Source organism: Osmerus mordax, chromosome 4, assembly GCF_038355195.1.
Source record: "Osmerus mordax isolate fOsmMor3 chromosome 4, fOsmMor3.pri, whole genome shotgun sequence".
In the NCBI taxonomy this organism is placed as follows: domain Eukaryota; kingdom Metazoa; phylum Chordata; class Actinopteri; order Osmeriformes; family Osmeridae; genus Osmerus; species Osmerus mordax.
The window spans coordinates 18583701-18602982 of record NC_090053.1 but is presented as its reverse complement, the minus strand read 5'-3'; the positions used below and the strand labels follow the sequence as shown (position 1 = coordinate 18602982).

At 41.6% G+C, this 19282-nt stretch overlaps 1 protein-coding gene across 1 annotated transcript; it reads right to left on the bottom strand.

The window, feature by feature from the left end:
- Nucleotides 1-16610: 16610 nt before the first annotated feature.
- cdkn1cb (cyclin dependent kinase inhibitor 1Cb) lies at nt 16611-18632 on the bottom strand. The gene is made up of 3 exons (XM_067234915.1): nt 17911-18632; nt 17668-17779; nt 16611-17250 (listed from the first exon to the last, which is right to left on the bottom strand). The coding sequence occupies exons 1-2, from the start codon at nt 18449-18451 to the stop codon at nt 17670-17672; spliced, it is 651 nt and encodes a 216-aa protein (XP_067091016.1). The 5' UTR covers nt 18452-18632; the 3' UTR covers nt 16611-17250; nt 17668-17669.
- Nucleotides 18633-19282: the final 650 nt, after the last annotated feature.

The window sequence follows — 19282 nt, the reverse complement described above, 5'->3', positions numbered from 1 at the left end:
TGTTACACCTGTGTGTGTGCATGCATGGTGGAAGGGTATGCTGTACTTTGTATGAAATTGTGTCCGAATAAGATTGTTTAGCATTTTAGCTGTTAGGCTGATGTGCATGAAGGCTGGAGCAGAGAAAAAAAGCCAAAGTGAAGGAACAGAGAGTGGGGTGTCGCGTGCCTCCGCAGCTCAGGGTAACTCACCCCAGCTTTCCGTGGGGTAATGATACACACGCCATTGGAATGAAGTGAAATGCTTTGCATGCCAGACTCCCATCTGGCTATGTTGGAAAAAAGGCCAGTCAATGCAGAAGAGAGTGAGGGAGAAAGAGAGAGAAAAGAGTTGAAGCCTTATTTTTAGAGGCTGGTGTAATGGAATGTCAAGCTGGGGCCTACTGAGGCTTGACAGCAGTGCAATGTGGAACCACTAGCAATCCAGAACTGCAGAATTGTTCCAAAATTTAAGTTTCATGTTTATTTGAAATTTGTATCAAGCAGTCTACAGGTACAGTACACTGAAATTATTCTCTACCTATACTACTTAGATGGTTGATTTATTTGTTGAAAGCAATGCAATGAAAGGCATATAGGATAGGTGTCACTGTTTTGCCCATTGATTTCAAACTTCTGAGACCACTGCTCTAGCCAAATACTTAGATAACATTTGAATACTTATTTGATTTCGCCCCATATAACGCATGAACACAAATAATAAGCAATCACCAGTGCTCATGTTCCAGATGTCATGCTCAATGGCACAATCGCCATTGCAAATGTTTAGATGCCACCCAGTGCAGATCAAACTCTGTTGTGCCTCTGCACACAGAAAACTGGGATACACATTCAGCACATATTTTGAAGACGCTTCAAACTTTAGTGAACAGTGCTGCAAAGTGACCCGTGAGCTCTACCAGGTTTCTCAAAGAGAGAGAAGGGCAGGATGGGATGAGAGTCAGGAGTGGTTGCCAGGTTTCTCAAAGAGAGAGAAGGGCTGGACGGGATGATAGGTTGCCAGGTTTGTGCCAGAGGGGACTCCTGCATGTGTCGAGACCATGAGATGAATATTGGCCAACAATATTTGAATGGCGTTGCATGGAGAAGCTCAAAAATGCATTAATTTTTCCATATGTCCTTTCCCTATACTTTCCTATCATTTCAGAGCCATATTAGAAACATATGTGGAGTCCTGGGCTTGAAATGTGGCCAGCTTCAGATTTTCAATAATTCATAGTACCTGCCATGGAAAGAAATGGAGCTTGCCAGATTCGCCTGTGATATTTTTTCTACATCAGGGTGTGTGTGTGTTTCTTTATTTTTATGTGTGCCTACATTTAGGAGTTCTCTTCTGTGTTACCTGGGATATGTCAAGATGTAAGTCGATGCAAACACTATGCCATGTGTGCACATACACATCCCATATATCCACATGGACATCCACTATCAAACTAACTGTTGTTCCTTTTAAGGTGTTATTGAGCTTGTGTGTCACATATTCAGTACACGCAATGTGGCACGCCCAAAGTAGGAGGCACGTGAGGTGCAATGTCAACAGATGTTCCAGGAGGCAGGTTTGCAAATAGAACAAAAATTCATTTTATTATAAACACAAAATTGGGAAGCTACCAGGGGAAAACAAACCCAAAAACATTGCTTCCCGGTCCGAGGTAGTCAGGGATGAAGAGGGCCGCTCTAACTCCTGACTCCTACAAAACAAAAAGACCCAGAGAGAGAAAAAAGGAGGTTCAATCCTAAAACAATTTTCAGTGTTGCAGGGTGCTCGGTCCTACCACCCTGTAGCCTCCATTCTCACTTGTGGCACAATCTATGGCTTCTTGCAGACCGTCCAATTAGGCCCCCGATTGGCTGCAGGTGGGCGCCGGCCATGAGGCAAGTGTTAGCAGGTGGAAGTAGTTACCAGTGATGACCTTGCCCAGGTTCATCCTCTGCCTCCCCTTGATCTCTCCTTATCCTCCCTTATGCTGGGTACACACTAAAATATTTTTTTAATCTTTTAAGATTTTCAAAATGTGAGAGACCACAAACATGAGGACAAAAAAATCCTAGATTGAACCTTTTTGGTCCTATAGGTCAGTGGTTCTCAATCCTGGTCCTCGGGACCCCCTGCCCTGCATGTTTAGATGTTTCCCTGCTCCAACACACCTGATTCAAATGAATGGTCGTTATCCAAGCCTGATAACGACCATTCATCAAGGGGGATATCGGCCCAAAATCGGCCCGATTATCTTGTGGCGTGTACCCAGCATTACTGGGGGTGTCACACACAGGATCACGTAATAGGCATCGAGGGACAGTTTCATCCTAATACCCCTTCTGTCACTGAATCATGCTCTTTTGTCTCAGATTCCATTTAATCAGGTGTATTGATCTCCAGCTCATTTAGCATTGCCCTAGTCCCAAGGCCTGCAGCCCCTAATACCAGCCCCAATGCCATCTGCCATGAGCCTCTCTAGACTGGTTAATAAGATGAGGGCGCATGGCAAGATGACACCAACATGCCCCTCCTGCTTGACCCTATACCTCCCATTTATTTGAAAGATTTGGTTGAAAGTCAATTGATGGGCCAAATGATTATGTAATGTGTTCATTTAGCAGACGCTATTCTCCGAAGCAACGTTACAGTATAGTGCAACAATAAAATTGTCACTGGTTTTCTTTCAGCCATTGATATTGTTTGTGCCCCTATGTGGCACTGTTGCTTTGTGATTTGTGGCCACAGTTTGAATAGAGCCTTCCCCCAACAAGCAGTGGGGGATGCAGTCGGTCCACTTTTATGTAAGGACATTTCTATTGTTGTTTGGATTGGTTAGTGAGGTTCAATGGCATTGATCTGACAATTCTGCTGTCTGTACTGCACCTGGTGACCATCAGTTTGATGGATATAATTGAAGCCTTTATTGTCTTGTAACCCAGCATGAACAGATGTGTTTACGTGACTTTTACGTGGCATCATTAATAATATGTCAATGTTGCATGAATGTTGGCAACACTGCTTAGCCTGTTGAGATGCAGCAGAGTTACCTGCTGTCTGAAGGCTCATAAGAAATCCCACTAAACCTTTAGTTTCGTAAAAAGAAAATACACTCACAGGCCTGAAAAAAAAGTGATACAAACACCATCTGGCCAATCCATCCTATGTGGTGAGGAATGGTGGGGTCAACATCATATGGGGACTTGGAGTGATCAGGGAATAGTCAGGATCGATGGAATTTTGAAGAGAGCAAAATATAGACAGATCATTGAAGAACACCTGTTCCAGAACCTAACCCCAGACTGATTAACCTTTTCTATGACACAGATCCAAAGCCAATGCATCATCCTTGAGCATCTCAACCAAAGCCCAGGACATGACAGGACGTGTTGAGGACAGACCCACAGATCACAGTTCACTGATGCTTCCTGTTCAATCTCACAAATTCTGCAAAGACTCATGTTGGAAACAAGCAAAATCCAGGTGTGAAAAACTGGTAGATCCAGATGAATGGCATTGGAATCGCTGCCAGAAAAGCTTCTACACGGTCTGGCAAAAACCGCAACAAAAACCAAACAAATCTATATCAAAATAAATCTTCTTATGTCTCAGACTAAGTATAAAAAACCCAGAACTGATTCATCTCTAGTTTGAGCTTCATTAACCACAGTTTTGCTCACAATTTGTAATTGGACCGATAACTTGAAACCGCAAAGGCTCTGGGGTAGAATTTGGTATCTTTATGGAATTTGTCCGGAAGTCTGTGAAACTGGCTTCATCATGTGGGTGGAATAATTGCATAACTCAGTGATTTGGCTGCTCCCTATATTCAATCAGATCCCCAACGGTACGAATACAAAAAGGGAATTGTGTGAAAATAAGATTTACCTACGTTTTCTACCGATGCTGAGATTAAGAACATAAAATCACAATACTGAGAAGGAAGTTCACTAATGATAAGATATGATTCATGGAGGTGCTCAACATCCCCCATGGATCGTCTGGAACGTGGCGCAACAGCGGCTGTCAGGGCATCTCAGTCTTGGGTCTCAAGAACACCTGAGCAATGCTTTTGCCAATGTGAAACCTATAGTCGATGATACAGTCTTCAAATGACTCAATTGATATAACTTCAGTCTGAATAAATAACACATAAAATCCATCAATAACAAAAAAATATTAATTCATGTCATACTGTCCCCTAGACGCTACTGAGTCCAGCATGCACGCACAGAGCTGAGCTGTCAAGCCTCAGTTTCATGACACTGCAATCTTCTCTCATATCCGTGTGGGAAAAAGACCACATAATTTTTTTGATTGTGGTATTATATTTTATTGTATGTTAATAAATGTTTTGTTTGACATAGACCAATTAGGAGGAATAGTACTGCTCTTCCTCCTCAACACCTCAAGGCCCAGAGAGTTACCTGTTTGACAGCTGCGTTAGAAGGGGAGCATGGTTGCCCCAAATGTATTTTGTGATCTGTAGTCCTATTACTGTAACACAGAGGCCTATAATAACAATATAATCATGTGCATTCGTAGCATTGAGAAAACAGAAGTGAAGCACAAATACCCGAAAAAATTGAGGAAAACAACTTTTGGTTTATTTTTGATACTTTACACCACTGGCACTTTCTGTACACAACACTGTGGTTTATTGTCATGCAATGTCTGTGCAGTGTGAGGGTTTCTACTATTGTGGTTTCAGGATGATTTGGTCCTCGGCTTTTACAAAAATAATAGCTAAGCTTCTCAACTCTCAGGCGTAGGCACAAAGGTATTACGTTAAGGGTGTGTGTGTTAAATGTATTTTAGGTGCGCATACCGTAGGTGGTTATTGCAAACATGCAGTACTGCATGTACTAAGCACACTGTGCATGCATGTGTTTGTGAACATGAAGACAAATGGGTGTGCAAGAGAGCAAGTATGCACTGTGTCGCTGTTTTTGTGTGTGTGAGGTGTGTGTGAGTCTGTGTGTGTGTGTGAGTATGTGTGTGTATGTGTAGCCTGGAGCTACAGCAACAGCAGAGGGAGTGCTGGGGGAGGCTGGATATCACTGTTTGCTCTGGCTCCAAGCCAATAGACTCTTCTGTTTTTCTCTGCTGCTGAAGAAAAATGACTGCTTCTTGGAGTAAGAAAGAGAGAGAAAGAGAGAGAGAGAAGTGAGGAAGAGAGACAGAAAAGGGAGAGTAAGGAGCAAAGCAATGGGAAATGATGGGTGGGGCAGTCGAGAAAATGTGTGATACAAAGAAAAGAGTAGGGAGACTTGTTTTCCCTGTCTTAGTCTCATCCATATTTCTGGGTCAGATTCACCATAGTACTGAGGCAGTCCAGTAATTCCTCGCTTTATGCGTCAGTGTTTTTATGAATGTCCTCTTCAAAATGACCTCTTCACTTTTCCCCCCCCATCTCTTTTCACTTCTAGACACTTCTCTTTCTTCTCCACCCCCATTCTGGATTTTGCAACCACTATCAGTGGTTCTATTTAAAGATGGATTTTAGCCTAACCTGCATGGTGGTTTGAGTGTTGGATAACAATGTGATAAAAACATCAACCGTGTTCGCAATGCAGAGGATGTAAGAATGATGCTTAGTAAGAGGTGGTGGTGAAGAAGGCTTGTGACCCACTTTGTTTGTTCTAAAACTTTAATACATTTTTACACATTTTATTCCACACACTGCGTCTTCCAATTAAAAGCTTTGCAAAGCACAAAATTAAACAATCCTGTATCAATTAAGATTTATACTCTTCATGTCATGTCATGATGAAATCACTGTGCTCTTCTTCTCAGACAACATGTCTAATCATGCTTATACCTCCATGTACTCATTCACGTTTGCAGAGGTTGGCCTTTAGATAAGAGTGTTGTTTTATTGATACTTTAATTTATTTATTATTTAGCTAAAATATTTTTGCAACATTTTTGTCAAATGGAAAATATAAAACGTGAAACAACATAAATAAGTGGGGTATTTGTTATATCTTATTTTAGGGTGTACAAATATTAACAACAGCTGTCAGATTTGCTTGTCTTTTTTGAAGTAAATTACAGAAACCTTAGCATTTAGATAGCCCTCACACATCCTTGCTAGCTGGTGTGCTTGTTGCATATTTCTTTTTTGCAATACTCAACCCATGCTCATCTCAGTTAGAGGTGTCCTCACTCACACACCACTGTCAACATGTGAGCGTGCTCTCCCTAGCCCCATAGCTGTTCTCCACACAATCAAAAAGGGCAGGCTAAGGGCTGGTGCTGGTAAGAAAAATGTGCTTATGTTATTTCGCAAAAAATCTTACATCATTTCAATACACTACACAGCCTGTATTGTAAATGTTATGGTTGGTTGGTTTCTATATGGTGTGTTTTTCTGTCTTTGGATTTACCCTTACTCATTTACCAATTTTCAATTTGCAGCAGTACGAAATTATGGGGGCAGAGGCTACGCAGTGCAGTACAGTTGGAGCTAAGATACAGGTGGGTGAGGAGGTTTGGGGTAGACACTGAAGTTATGAGATTTAGGTAAGGATGGCCCCTAGTTTATAGTTTGCAGCTGGAGCTGCTGAACAGTTAATACTTTTTACACTTTTGATTACAATGTTGTTAAAATGAGGTGGTTTCCACCGGAATCTGGACTGCTGTAAGAAAAAATATGAAACAGTTATTTTTTATGTTCCAGCTGTTTCTAAGGTCTGAAAATGTATTCTGGGTTTATTCTGTCACACTTGTCTTTTTCTCATTAATTAAGAAAAACAAACTTCAAGTCTGGATTGCTGGCTGGGGTTACAGCTGGACATCACACATCTGGGGTAAAGGGTACATGGAGCTGCATAATAGAGAAGATGTCTGCACTTCAACTCCTCCTCTTCTCTAACTCAAAGACTTACTAACTCACCAAAAGCAAGGTTTACTCCCAAAATGTACAGAAACAATTCTGAAATAGCATCTTGCACATAGACTTGCACATGCTCTGTGGATGTTTCCCCACACATACACAGATAATACATGTAATGTTTTGATGACAAATGTGCATAAGAACATGCTGTGCAAACATGCACAGTTACATCTTGTCTTACACACAGATATGGTCCTTTGGCGGCAGTGACCACAAGTCAACCCTGTTGGTGTTTATAGTTTATACTTTGGTGAGACTTTTTGGGGGGTGGGGGATTGAAAGAATCCCACCAATCATTTGCACCATTAACGATTGAATGTCACAGTTAACCTGGGCTAAATCCTTGCACCACACTTTTAAGATAAGCTTTTGACCTGTGACAGAAGGTCTAAGCCAAACAGTTTGAGCATAAAAACATTCAGATTAAAATTTCCTTGATAATGAAGCAAATATTTTAAGGGACCCCTATTGTCAAAAAAAATCTTGATCAGGCCACGACTATTTCTCCTCTCAGGCACATGGGGGCATACTTTAACCGGTAGACTCTCTCTGTCTTACCCCGGACCACCCCTATACTCACACATATACACACACACAAACACACACACTTGCACTTTGTGCAAAATCCACGCCAAACATTTGGCCCCTTCTCAACAACAACAAATGACCAATGTATTGTAAAAGTCATATTCACCTACCAAATCCTGTCTGTTTACACCAAACAGCTCCTCTTCTTCCTACCCCTTGCTTGGCCGGATACATTTGTTCTACACATTTGGTTGGGTGCTGACGAAGCACTAATGATACATCATTGGTAGAAACTCATCCTGACTAGCCCAGACAAGATAACTGTACACCAACCTACGGCTAATTTATCTATTTTTTTAAAACATGCATGTCACTGTATTTATACCACTGCTACAGATTTAAGGTGATTGGACATGTCTGGGCAAAGTTCTTCTTCCTTGGACCTACTGAAGTTTCTCAAGTCTGTATGCAAGTGGGAATAAGGGTAACAATATTTTTGTATGCAATGTATCTCTGGTTGAGAATATTATTCAACAATTGTATACGGTATTTCCTTCCAATTGCATTGATTACCTTAAAATAATAATGTTGATACAGTGCATTTAGATAGGAGGACTTGAGGCAAAGGTAGTGGGTTGCTTACATACACAGCCTTGGAGCTTCTTGTGTAAATAAAGGAAATTGTGTAAATACTAATAAATACTCCTGTAGACAACAGATGGGGGATTTTTTTTACTGTAGGGGATGGTTGTCTTCAAGAAAACTGAGAAACTAGCTGATTTAATGGAGGGTTCCCCAGAAACATTTAGGTTATGTTTTGTAGAAACCCACTGTCCATGTGTATAGTTGCTCTCTAGTTGTTTGCATACAATATATACGGTCTGTTCAACTCGCTGAGCTGCTTTCTGTGTGAACAGTCAGAGCCACAGGTGCACAGACATACACATAAAAAGTACTTCCACATGCACATGCAAACTCTCTCTCTCTCACACACACACACACACACACACTAACCAATTCAAAATCTCACTCTTAACTCTGGTTTTTATAACCAGGATGGACCATACACACTCACTATTGCACTATACACACGTATACACTTGCCTGAGTGGGAAGTGATGTGTCCTTTCACATAATTTTTCAATACATTTACTGGGATACAAAACATTTAGGGTAATCTCATTAACGGATAAAGCTAGAGCTATTATTAAAGTTAGGCATGCAATTCAGATTAAATCAGATGGGTTTGGATAAGAAGAGGCATACATTTCTGCATAATTATTACAGTTAAACTTTTCTTTTACTTTATAACTTAAACATTTTTTTTGTCTGTAATTAGTATCTAACTTATTAGCTTCCTTCATTTGTTCTGACATCGTGATAATAGACTCCAGATGTCAATGTAAGGGCTAAATAACACAGGCCTGTCCATGTCCAGACTGGAACGATATATGTAAACACTGCAGGTGCAGCACAGGATAAACTCAATAACCTTCCCTTACCAGCCAGACAATGACTCCAAGCATGTTCCACCCAGACTACAGGAATGGGACTAGGGGTGGATGATGGGGGTTGGGGAGTGAGGTGGAGGTTTTTGGAGAGGAAAAGGGGGAGGATTTTGGGGGACAAACAGGAAGGGTGCCCATAGTTTCCAGGAGCAGATGGTGTCCCTCTCTCCTCCTTCCTTTTACTGACATCCACTGGGAATTGGAGAACTCATAAGCATTCCTTTAAAGCGCAGAGACAGATAAGTGAGTTATGCGGCACAGAGCCATCTGGGCACGAACACAGCCTGTGCTGCTGCTGGAAACATGAGCATCCCTAAGAGCACGTTTGTGTGTACTGTGGAGGGTGGAAAAGGTTTTGTATGGGAGCGTTTCCATAGTGACAAGCTCTTGTTCCTAGAGAGAGAAGTCTACACACATACACAAACCCCTCCTCCCTAGTCTTGTCTCTGTCATTGTTGACCGCCCAGGCACACCACTCTCTCATATGCTGACTTTGAGTGTTTTTTTGTCCCTGTCTTTGCTTTCTAAATCTTTTTTTTGTCATTCAGACTTTTTTTTTAGTTCTCTGGTCCCTACGATCATTGTCAACACATTTTGGCCCATTCATGTGCAGCTGACGGTGTCTTCATGGAACGTAGCATCTGTTGTGAGAATGAGGGAGGGAGGATGGAAATGGGGGTTATGTCATGTTCACTCGCCCTGTTCCAACAGCATTAAAAACAATATATTGCTATGACATGTTTACAGAACATTGATCCAAATGCACATATCCACACTCTTCTCATGGTTCATAAGACATAAAAGCAATCGTGGTTCAAGTTTGTCTAAACAACACTTTAACTCTCCAAAGAGTACAAACTATTTCCAGACAATGAAAACAAAGATGGATGTGTCGTTATTATACAGACAGGCAAATCAATCTAAACAGATTGATGACACCAGTTCAGTCAAGACAATCACGTATTAGATTTGAGCATTTATTGTTAAATGACATGGACATGAAGATTTAACTTTGGCGGAGTGGATGATCTAAGGGAAGCGCTCCTCGATGCAACACATCCATACTTGACATATGAGGCAGGGAGCAATAGAGATATAATACCCCAGGTGGAAAGAACATACAGACAGCATAGGGGAGAAGGGGATGGTGGAGGGTGGCAGCAGCACTGATCATGCAACAACCGGGGTGAGTGTGTGCGTATCCGCACGTCTTTTAAAGACGCCTTATCGGACGTGGCCCAATGGATATGCGCTGCTAACATGGGTGTGGTAGTGGGCGGAGGAAAGGAAGGTGGAGTAAGACGCCTTACTTCCCTGATGACTGACGCGTGCTACCCGATTGCCCTGCCTGAACTAGCTGCGCTTATATAGCTCCAGATAGTACAGACAGTCTCAACTTGTTCATAATACTAAAGCTGTTCCGTAGTTTTACAATATATGATGTATTCTCTGTAACAAGCAGCTATGGAATACACTGCTGAAAATATTATATGAACCAAATAGACCATATTATGTACATTAGGATATTGGTTTAAGGTTTGTGACTTACATGAGCACATTTTGACTATAGACATTGCACATACTGTACTAACACCTGGACAAACACAAACAAACTAATCTAAAACAAGTTACAAAGTATCTCACAAAGCACTAATCACAATCCAACTGTATAACCCGTCTCATCTTCTTCCATTCCTCCCCCTCTCTCTAAGCTTCAGTGCATCCATTTTTGTGTGCATGCATGTTTGCATTTGTTTGCTTCTTGCACAGGGAAAGTGCTGGGTCCATGTTGGTTTGTTCTAAGTTGCCCTATGCATGTAACCAAAGATGTCACTAATCCCAGTAAAGAATTGAACAGGTCAAGTACCCAGCGATAGCTGAATTCCACCTGAGGGCCATGGCCACAATTTAGGAGGGGCTGGCCAGCCCTGTAGCACCCTGGGTATTGTTGTTCCTTTTTAGCGAGGTCTCTGAACCCAGTGGCCTCTGTGTGAAAAACCGGGCCACCAGAGGTGAAGATTAATAGTTACTCAGCTGACCTAAGACCAGCAATCGTAAATCTGCCATTGACCACGGGCCTGTTTGCAGTCATACCTTTTCTCTAGGGAAATATTTACACACACGCAACACTCTTGCACTTGGCACTACACAGAAACAGTGCCCAGGTTCAGTCAGTCCCAAGGGAGCTCTTGGGATTATTTTCCATATCTATAATTTCCACCTGTGCTTCATCATGAATCTATTAATTCATAAAAGGCACTCTATCCGTTTTGAGCAATTCAGCCATATAGGCCTTTACCTAAAGCACACAGATGGAATAAGGAATATCTTAGAGAATCTTTACTTTTCCCTTAGGAAAACTATTTGTGTCTTGAGTGAGCATCCAAGGAGGCTTGGAAACCATGCACCCATCACTCAGCTGTGTACACACGTTCAGCATTAGGAACCAGAACATTTCCCCCCATTTCTAGACCTTAAATCAGGACAGAATTAATCTAGGATTATGATTTTTTTACAACAATAAACATGTTTCAGGAGAAAACCAGCCACTTTGGAGAAGGAGACGCCAGGCCTAGGTTCTAAAGCTTAGTCTATGGCATTAGGCAAACCTGGAAACCCAGCCACTCCCTGGTTCCTCTATGCAGTTGATAAATTATGGCTCTTTGTTGTGCGTCACATAAAGGCTTCCATCACCATCTTATTCACAGGGCCGGCCGAGCAAATCTGAGGCGCAAATAGCATTAGTCCGAGTCAGTGCACCTATAGCGGTGTAGCCAGCCCTGAAAACGCAGTCCGCTAGCTCTCCTCCCAAAGTTTTATGGGCCAAAATGATTGAAGGAGAAAAAACTGCCCCACCAATATAAAGACTGAGGAGAAAAGAGGAGAGGGTGAGAGATGGATAGATGGACTGATAAAGAGACAGCAGCCGTTGAACAGAATGCTTCTATCCCAGTAAGACAGAATGTGAAGGAGAACAGGTTTCGCTCAGAGGGAAAGAAAGGAAGAGAGACAAAGGGAATGTTGAAGTGAAAGGACTTGGAGGACTCTGGCTGTCAGCACTGGCACTGTGTTTGAGCTAGATCTAATTTCTCATGTGTCATCTCTCTCATCTCCTCTTGTTGTATGTTGAGCCCACCATCCCCTATCTGGACGTCCCGGCTAAAGATATCCGGGTGTAAAACCAATTGATTTTAGGGATAACTTAACTCACCACTGCCAGACATATTTGCGGCAAATCTACATATCAATACAAAAGAATGTTACATTTCAACACACTACAGTAGAGAATAATCTAAAAATTGCTTTGGGTTTAAGAAATTGTGCTTTGCATGCAAATTGAGCTTCAATCACACACCATGTCAGTCCCAGCAAAGATGTGACCATCTTTCCCTTAAATCCATGCATGCCATGAACACAACACATGAGCATACTCTTACTTGCACACCATGTCTTTAATAAACTGTATAATGTGATATTTTTTAAATAGCCACAAGCTTGATAAATAGTTGTAATTAAGGTGGGAGGGGTGTGTATAAATATATTGGTATATATGACTCTATACTGCTTAAATATTTTCAATTTTCTTGCATTCTTTCATTAACGGTGCACAATAGTCATTGTAACACTGCCCGTATCCGAAGTCACTTGCATTTAAGTATACACGGGTAAGGCCATAGGCTGTATGTGGAGTGTTTTAGTTTAGGAGCAATGTAACGTATTAAGTAGGCTAGCCATGCTGTCGGGAATCTGAATTTACCTGTGTAGAATTCAAACAGCCTAATATATCCTCATTACATTCTTCGTAATTTTCTCTGTAGATATAGCTCTTTTTTAACTGGTAATTCACGTATCATGTGCTTGTCAAAATATTGTGATTAATAGTGAATCTGTTATATTAGGCTATATAATTGTGAGCTAGTGTTGAAATGTTACCCTACTAGGCTATTCGGCTACTAACTAAATTAGTTAGACCCTACCAATCCGCCAACTCTGTGTCTTGTAATCAAAATGTTTTTATTGTAATCAACATCAACTCGTTAGATTGACCATCTGGAACGATACTGATTACATTGCTGCTGCTAGAACGAATGCATAATCTCTTTCGGAATTTGATTCGTTACAAATCAATTTCTGCCCTTTCAACTTTGTTTCCGGAAATTGGAATGGAATTCAAATTTGGAAACATTGTTTACGTGGCCTAAATAAATGAAGACAAATGACAAAATTGTGAACGCTGACATTTTACAAGTTCTGATGTATGGCAATTGGTTCTCAAACATTTGGGGCAGTCAAAATCAAGGACAAATACTAAAGACCGCAGCAGTCAAAGGATTTGGGGTTTCGCTCTGCTAAGTTGTGAAACACTGTAAGAGGCTTGCTTTGCTTTTGAGGTTTAAAATCCGATTCCCTTGATGCGTGCGGAGAGCAAAGTGAATTAGAGATTGAGGTGGGAGGTGAATTAAGGCCCCCAACTGAGACGAGACTGAAATGCAAAGAAAGGAAAGGACAGAAAGAAGATATCTGAAAGGCTGCCACGAGTTCTCTGTCAGGCTGCCTTCTGCGTGGCTGCGTGTATTAAGCTGTGGCTATTGTTACACACATTCATGAATTTTGAGTGGAGGTACGCCAACAGAAAAACGCAGCATCTGCAAGAAAATCACTCTGTGCGCATATACCCACTTCTCCCTGATCACGCGTAAACAAGCAGGAACCAGAACGGTCCAACGTCAAGACTCGTATGTGAGGCCCAGACTTACATTTACATTTAGTCATTTAGCAGACGCTCTTATCCAGAGCGACTTACAGTAAGTACAGGGACATTCCCCCCGAGGCAAGTAGGGTGAAGTGCCTTGCCCAAGGACACAACATCAGTTGGCATGACCGGGAATCGAACTGGCAACCTTCGGATTACTAGTCCGACTCCCTCACCACTCAGCCACCTGACTCCCCACTTGTTCAGATCAATGCAGTGTGTGGGCGCAACATTCTGGATATCCATGCACATGGAACACAAAAACTGCATTCATATTAGGCTAGGCCTATGCAGAACAGGGCTGAGTTTAATTTGGACCCCGCATAGGCTACCAGTTTACCGTTTTGGATAACTTGTCATTTTGGCGTTGGATGCCAAGGGCAAGGTCCAAAGAGACACAATGGTGGTTGCCTACCTGAAACAACAATATGCAAACAATGGTAAGTATGCAGGCCTAAAAGGTACACACAGGATTTCATTCGTGCATTCGCCATGCTATAGAAAAGTACAGCTTTTAGGGAGGGGGCACGGGGGTCAGGGAGCTTTAATTTGGTGACAAAGGCTCATTTGCAGGTCAATGCGATGGCACACTCGCCTCTTCTCTACATTCAGCCTGCCTTTGTTCCCTATCGCCTGCGCCGGTGCCAGATGGCCATGGAAAATGCTAATTCGCGTTGGCTGCATTATCTTCCTTTATATATTTAATTGCGGTCTTGGCAGACGGGTGATCTTAATTGTATGTTTTTTTTCTAAAAGGGAGATTTAAGTTTTTGTGATTAATGTTTTGGGGCACTTTCTTACGCCGTGAGTGCGCACTCACGACAGCCATTTGGCGCATAAATGATAACTTTGTTCATTAAATCGTAAGAAAATACACTGAAAGATCATCGTTAGGATCACACGTTCGAAAGGGTATGCACAGTAAACCCAGACGACATTTAAAAAAGAAGGCTCGAAATAGGAGCAGGGCCGATGTACAGGCCTACATATAGGCCTATATTCTTATGTGCCTGGCTACAAAAGAAAGTGCTGACATCCTCTCCGTAACCATTTGAAACAGTTTTTAGTAGGCAATAACTGCCTTTATCTGACAGCAGGCATACTATCTTATAGGCTACAAATAATGAATTACGCCTATAGGCCTATAGCCAATAAGCAGGCCCATGTGGGCAAGTATAGGTACTCACCCACTACTTTAGGTGGCCGATGAATATTCATGGTACAGTGTGTTTTGAGCAGATGTTTTTAAATGTGTTAATTTATCGATTAATGTAATGGCCCAGTGTCAGCTGGCTCCACCTTTTTCTGTGGCTCGCAGTCTACATTCTAACCAAACTAAGCCATATAGTAAGTTATTTGTAGCGTAATTAACAATCATAGGCTATATCTCCTACATTTAAATCATTTTCACCAATGAACTAAACGGAATGCACAATATGACCCATTAATCATGTAAAGATGTAAAACTATTTAATGAATCTTGATTGGTCTTCAAACGGTAGGCTATATAATTTAAACAAATTCTTTTGAATATAGGACGATGTAGAAATGTTACTGGATTTTAATGCAACATCCTAAAACCCAAGGATCCAAAACTTCTGGGCATTTTGGCCTAAATTTCTCTAACATAAAGGGACTTCATTAAAGTTACAGACGAACATATGTTATCTTTAACATGTGAATTAGGGATAATTTCAAATATGCCACAGGGACAACGCCACTGCTCCCATGCAGACATGCACGATAATTAGCTGGATATCGCCATAGTTTAATTATATATTTTTTCACCCGTCCGTATCAATAGACGGGGCAAACAAAGTTTCTTTTGTTCTCTTATGCTAGACATTATGTGGCTGAATGAATGGGCCTTGGCTATGTCTACATGGATTTGCCATATGGCAACAAAAAGCAAAGAAAAGAGACGTGGAGGGCTTTGTGTGTGGAAATAAGAACAAGGCATCAGAGAAACGCGTGTCTACTCTGAGCTTGTAAAGTCATACTTGCAAAAGTCCTTCAACGAACATGTAGCCTATATGTTATTAACATTTACAAATTTTATTATGGCACTAGAGGCATGGTCCATATGGAACCACCGTCACTAAAGGGGGCACTTGCGCATGTAGCCTAAGGCAGATGAACATTCAGAGAACGAACGTTTGCCTTCTTTCAATAGAGGCTATACTTAGGCCTAGTATGAGCTAGGCTACTGAATGGATTGTTACAAAGGAGGAGGACAATTACAAAGACTAGTAGTTCTTTTTTCTCCTTCCCTTATTTAGGCAGGTGGCCTCCACGGCCGAGGTGGTGTGGCGTGGTGTTTCCACAGCATAAATAGTATGTGTGAGAGTGGTTCTTTAGAGGGGTTCTTAAGTGCGGTTGAATGTGGGGGTGTCTGCGTTGACAATGCGGGGTTCCAAAGGCAGCTGCTGTCGTTCTTTAGAGGGGCAAAAGGGCCTTTAAATCCCAGACTATATCCCGCAGCTGCCATGCTGCATTTTAGAATGCGCTATCCCAGAGTTTTGAAGCTGATACTGTTTTAAACAATAAATGGCTCACATTCACTACCCAGACGTTTACGAATTGGCATATTACGTTTAATTACGAGTTTCCTAAGAAGGGTTAATAGCCAACAAGTCACAGCTATAAGGTAGTCCTAGCATGTTATTGCAACGTTAATTTCAATTACAGTAGACTAAATCATGTTTTATAGGCCTATTGTAGGCCCTCCCGAGCTGGCACAGTAAGAAAGCATCTTTCACAGTAAATCCAACTATAGCCTATAAGGTCTACTATGCTACGTAAAGATGCAGGGATGAGAGCACCCTTCTCTAGTAGCCGAATATGATCGAGGCAACAAATGTTAAATTCTACAACTCATGCGATTTCTATGTTAGATTTAGGGATTGGAAAGGAAGTTAAAAAAAAAATATAGGAGGCCATGTCTGAATAGAATCTGAAAATACTTTATTTTCATCTTTTCCAAGACAGAAATTTAGGGAAATATAGAAAACGGCTCAGAAACACAAATAATTATATTCTTGGATGCAGGCTACAACAAAAAGCTAGGCATTAGCCAACTGATTGCAAAGCATCACAATAAAACAGGCAATAAAACAATATGCTAAATCAACAAGGCATATGCAAATAAGAAAACATAAATAAATTATAAGTTAAAATAGTCTTAAAAATATACATTAAACAACCCAAATATATATTTAAAAAAAGTATAAACATTTATATTGTCTTTATAAAGCTTTACACTTTTGACCAGTGTTGACAATTTAAAGTTAGGCTATCTAGGATTGCACAGTTGTTAAAACATTTAACACTGTTTAGTGGCTGTATGCAAAGCAACCATGTATGCTACATTTTGTCTGAAAAGAAGTCCTTCAGATTCTCCCAATTCTTTCTTCGGAGTCCCCGACAGTTCAATCCTGAGAGCCCTGAGTGCTTCGCTAGGTCGGGTAGGAGGTTATCGACCCGGAGATGCACCATGCATAGTGGACGGTCCAGCAGTCGGTTTCTCCGTCCCTTACTCACCGTCTTCGACGGTTTCGGAAACGATCGTCACAAAATAGTGCAAACACCTTGAGGACACAAAGGCGGACATGTGAGTTCGTGTTGCAATGAGGCAGCTTTCAGAAGGGAATAGACCTACAGTTGTAATCTCAGCAAGCGCGTCACTGTTCACCACATAATTTCCCGCCACAAGTGACGCACATTCCCCTCCCCCAACCACAAATTGCACTAGGCTACTACAAACGCTTGTAGTCTTGGGCTACTATCAACTTCCAGATCAGTGCATGTGAAGATGGTTGACAGCGTTTTTCATGATCTCACCTATATTGCACTCTAAGCCTTATAACAACAATCAAATAACACAACAAACAAGCTCCCCATATCTAACGTAGGCTATACCACATCTCTATTAAATAAAGCTACCTGCGATGTTTAAATAATGACATTATTGTATTTATATCGCCCAGTAAGTGTTGCCTACATACCTTCAACGGATTCTTTTGCGAGGAGTTTGTTCAACTCCGATTGAAGACGAAGACCGTGGATAAGTACAATCATTCATTTTCGTTTCGGTACTTCTCCTTTTTACGAAAAATTCTGTGGAAGAGAAATGGAAGGTTACATTAGAAAATCCCTAACATTTAATGTCTGTGCCAAATACGCACGAATAAAAAATATTGAAATCCCCAAAAGCAATAGCCTAGTAGCCTACATAGGACTATATTTACCTGTAATAAGTGTGGTGTTTGTTTCAGATGAGGCCCTTTTGCCTCGACCGCGGGCGACTGATTTTCGTATGGCTTTTCCAGCGTTCAGCTTGACTGCGCAGTTCTCTTGGTTGACTTCAGTCGTGCTAGGAGTGCTACTTTCAGGAATGGCCAAACGGTCCTCGCAAGGGGACATTACATCCTGAGCGGGGGGCTCTTGGAGGACCACGTCTGGGCACGGCTTTACTTTGATAGGTGCCGCAACGATTCTGTTTTTCCCGACTTGTACTGACTCCTGGTAAAATTCTGGAGTCGTATCCACAGGACATTCCTCCCATTCATATGGTCCAGCCAGAGGCGCATCAGCCCCGAAATTAAAGTTCCATTTGCGTTGGTCTCTCTCAGAAATCTCACGTAGCTTGGATTTCATCTCCCGGTTCAGTTCTTCGTGATCTACCGGACCAAAAAGACTACGACAAACACTGGTGCGTGCATGGAGAGGAAAGGTTCTACGGGCTACGATTCTCTCCTGGACACTGCTTGATAACTGAATGTTAAACATAATGATTCACAAAAATCCAACAAGAATCGGAAAAATAGGAGTAGAAGTATTCTAGGAAGCTACTGATTCCTTGATTTAGGATATCCAAAATAGCCTAATAGTTGCCGATGTGTGGTCGTGCTTCTCCCTCAGACAGACTATCCAGTTTAAATGTACCCAGATAGTGAACCACATCGTATATAAACTCCCTAGCTAATCGTCGGTCAGTGTGGGCAAATCTCCCCACACACCCATTGGTTTGTAAGAACGCCCAACCCTCTACTGAAAGCCCTCCTCCAACCTTGTCCATTGGCTCCAAATCCATGTTGGACGCGCGCCAACATGAGCGTAGCTTTTGATTTGTGCTTTGAGTTTTGCTATGGAATTGATTGAAATACCTTTCGAAAGTTACTGTTGCTGCCAAAATAAGATTGCTTACTCTGTAGTTTTCACACTACGCGGTACACACTTCCATGGCTGTCTTCATCTTACACAGCCACGTGCCAATAGAGAAATCGAGTAACCACATGCCCACAGTGAGATTTTTTAATAAACGAGCATACATTGTTGTTTTAACTGAAGTGATTTAACGTAAACATTTCACATTGCTGCCTTAGTGGCGATATGGACGAATTGAGAACACATGCCTACCATTTGCAACTACCAAAAAATAGATACCAAAAATCTATAGGCTGTTACATTATTTCTCATAAACTCCTGAGAATACTAGCCTACTGATGTAACTGTAAAAGTTGGCTGAATATTGTTTAAAGAGCCAACTTCAGGGTAGTTGGACCTATGGGTGTGGGGAAACGCCTGTGTTGACTAAGTCAGTGGTAAGGTGCAATCGTG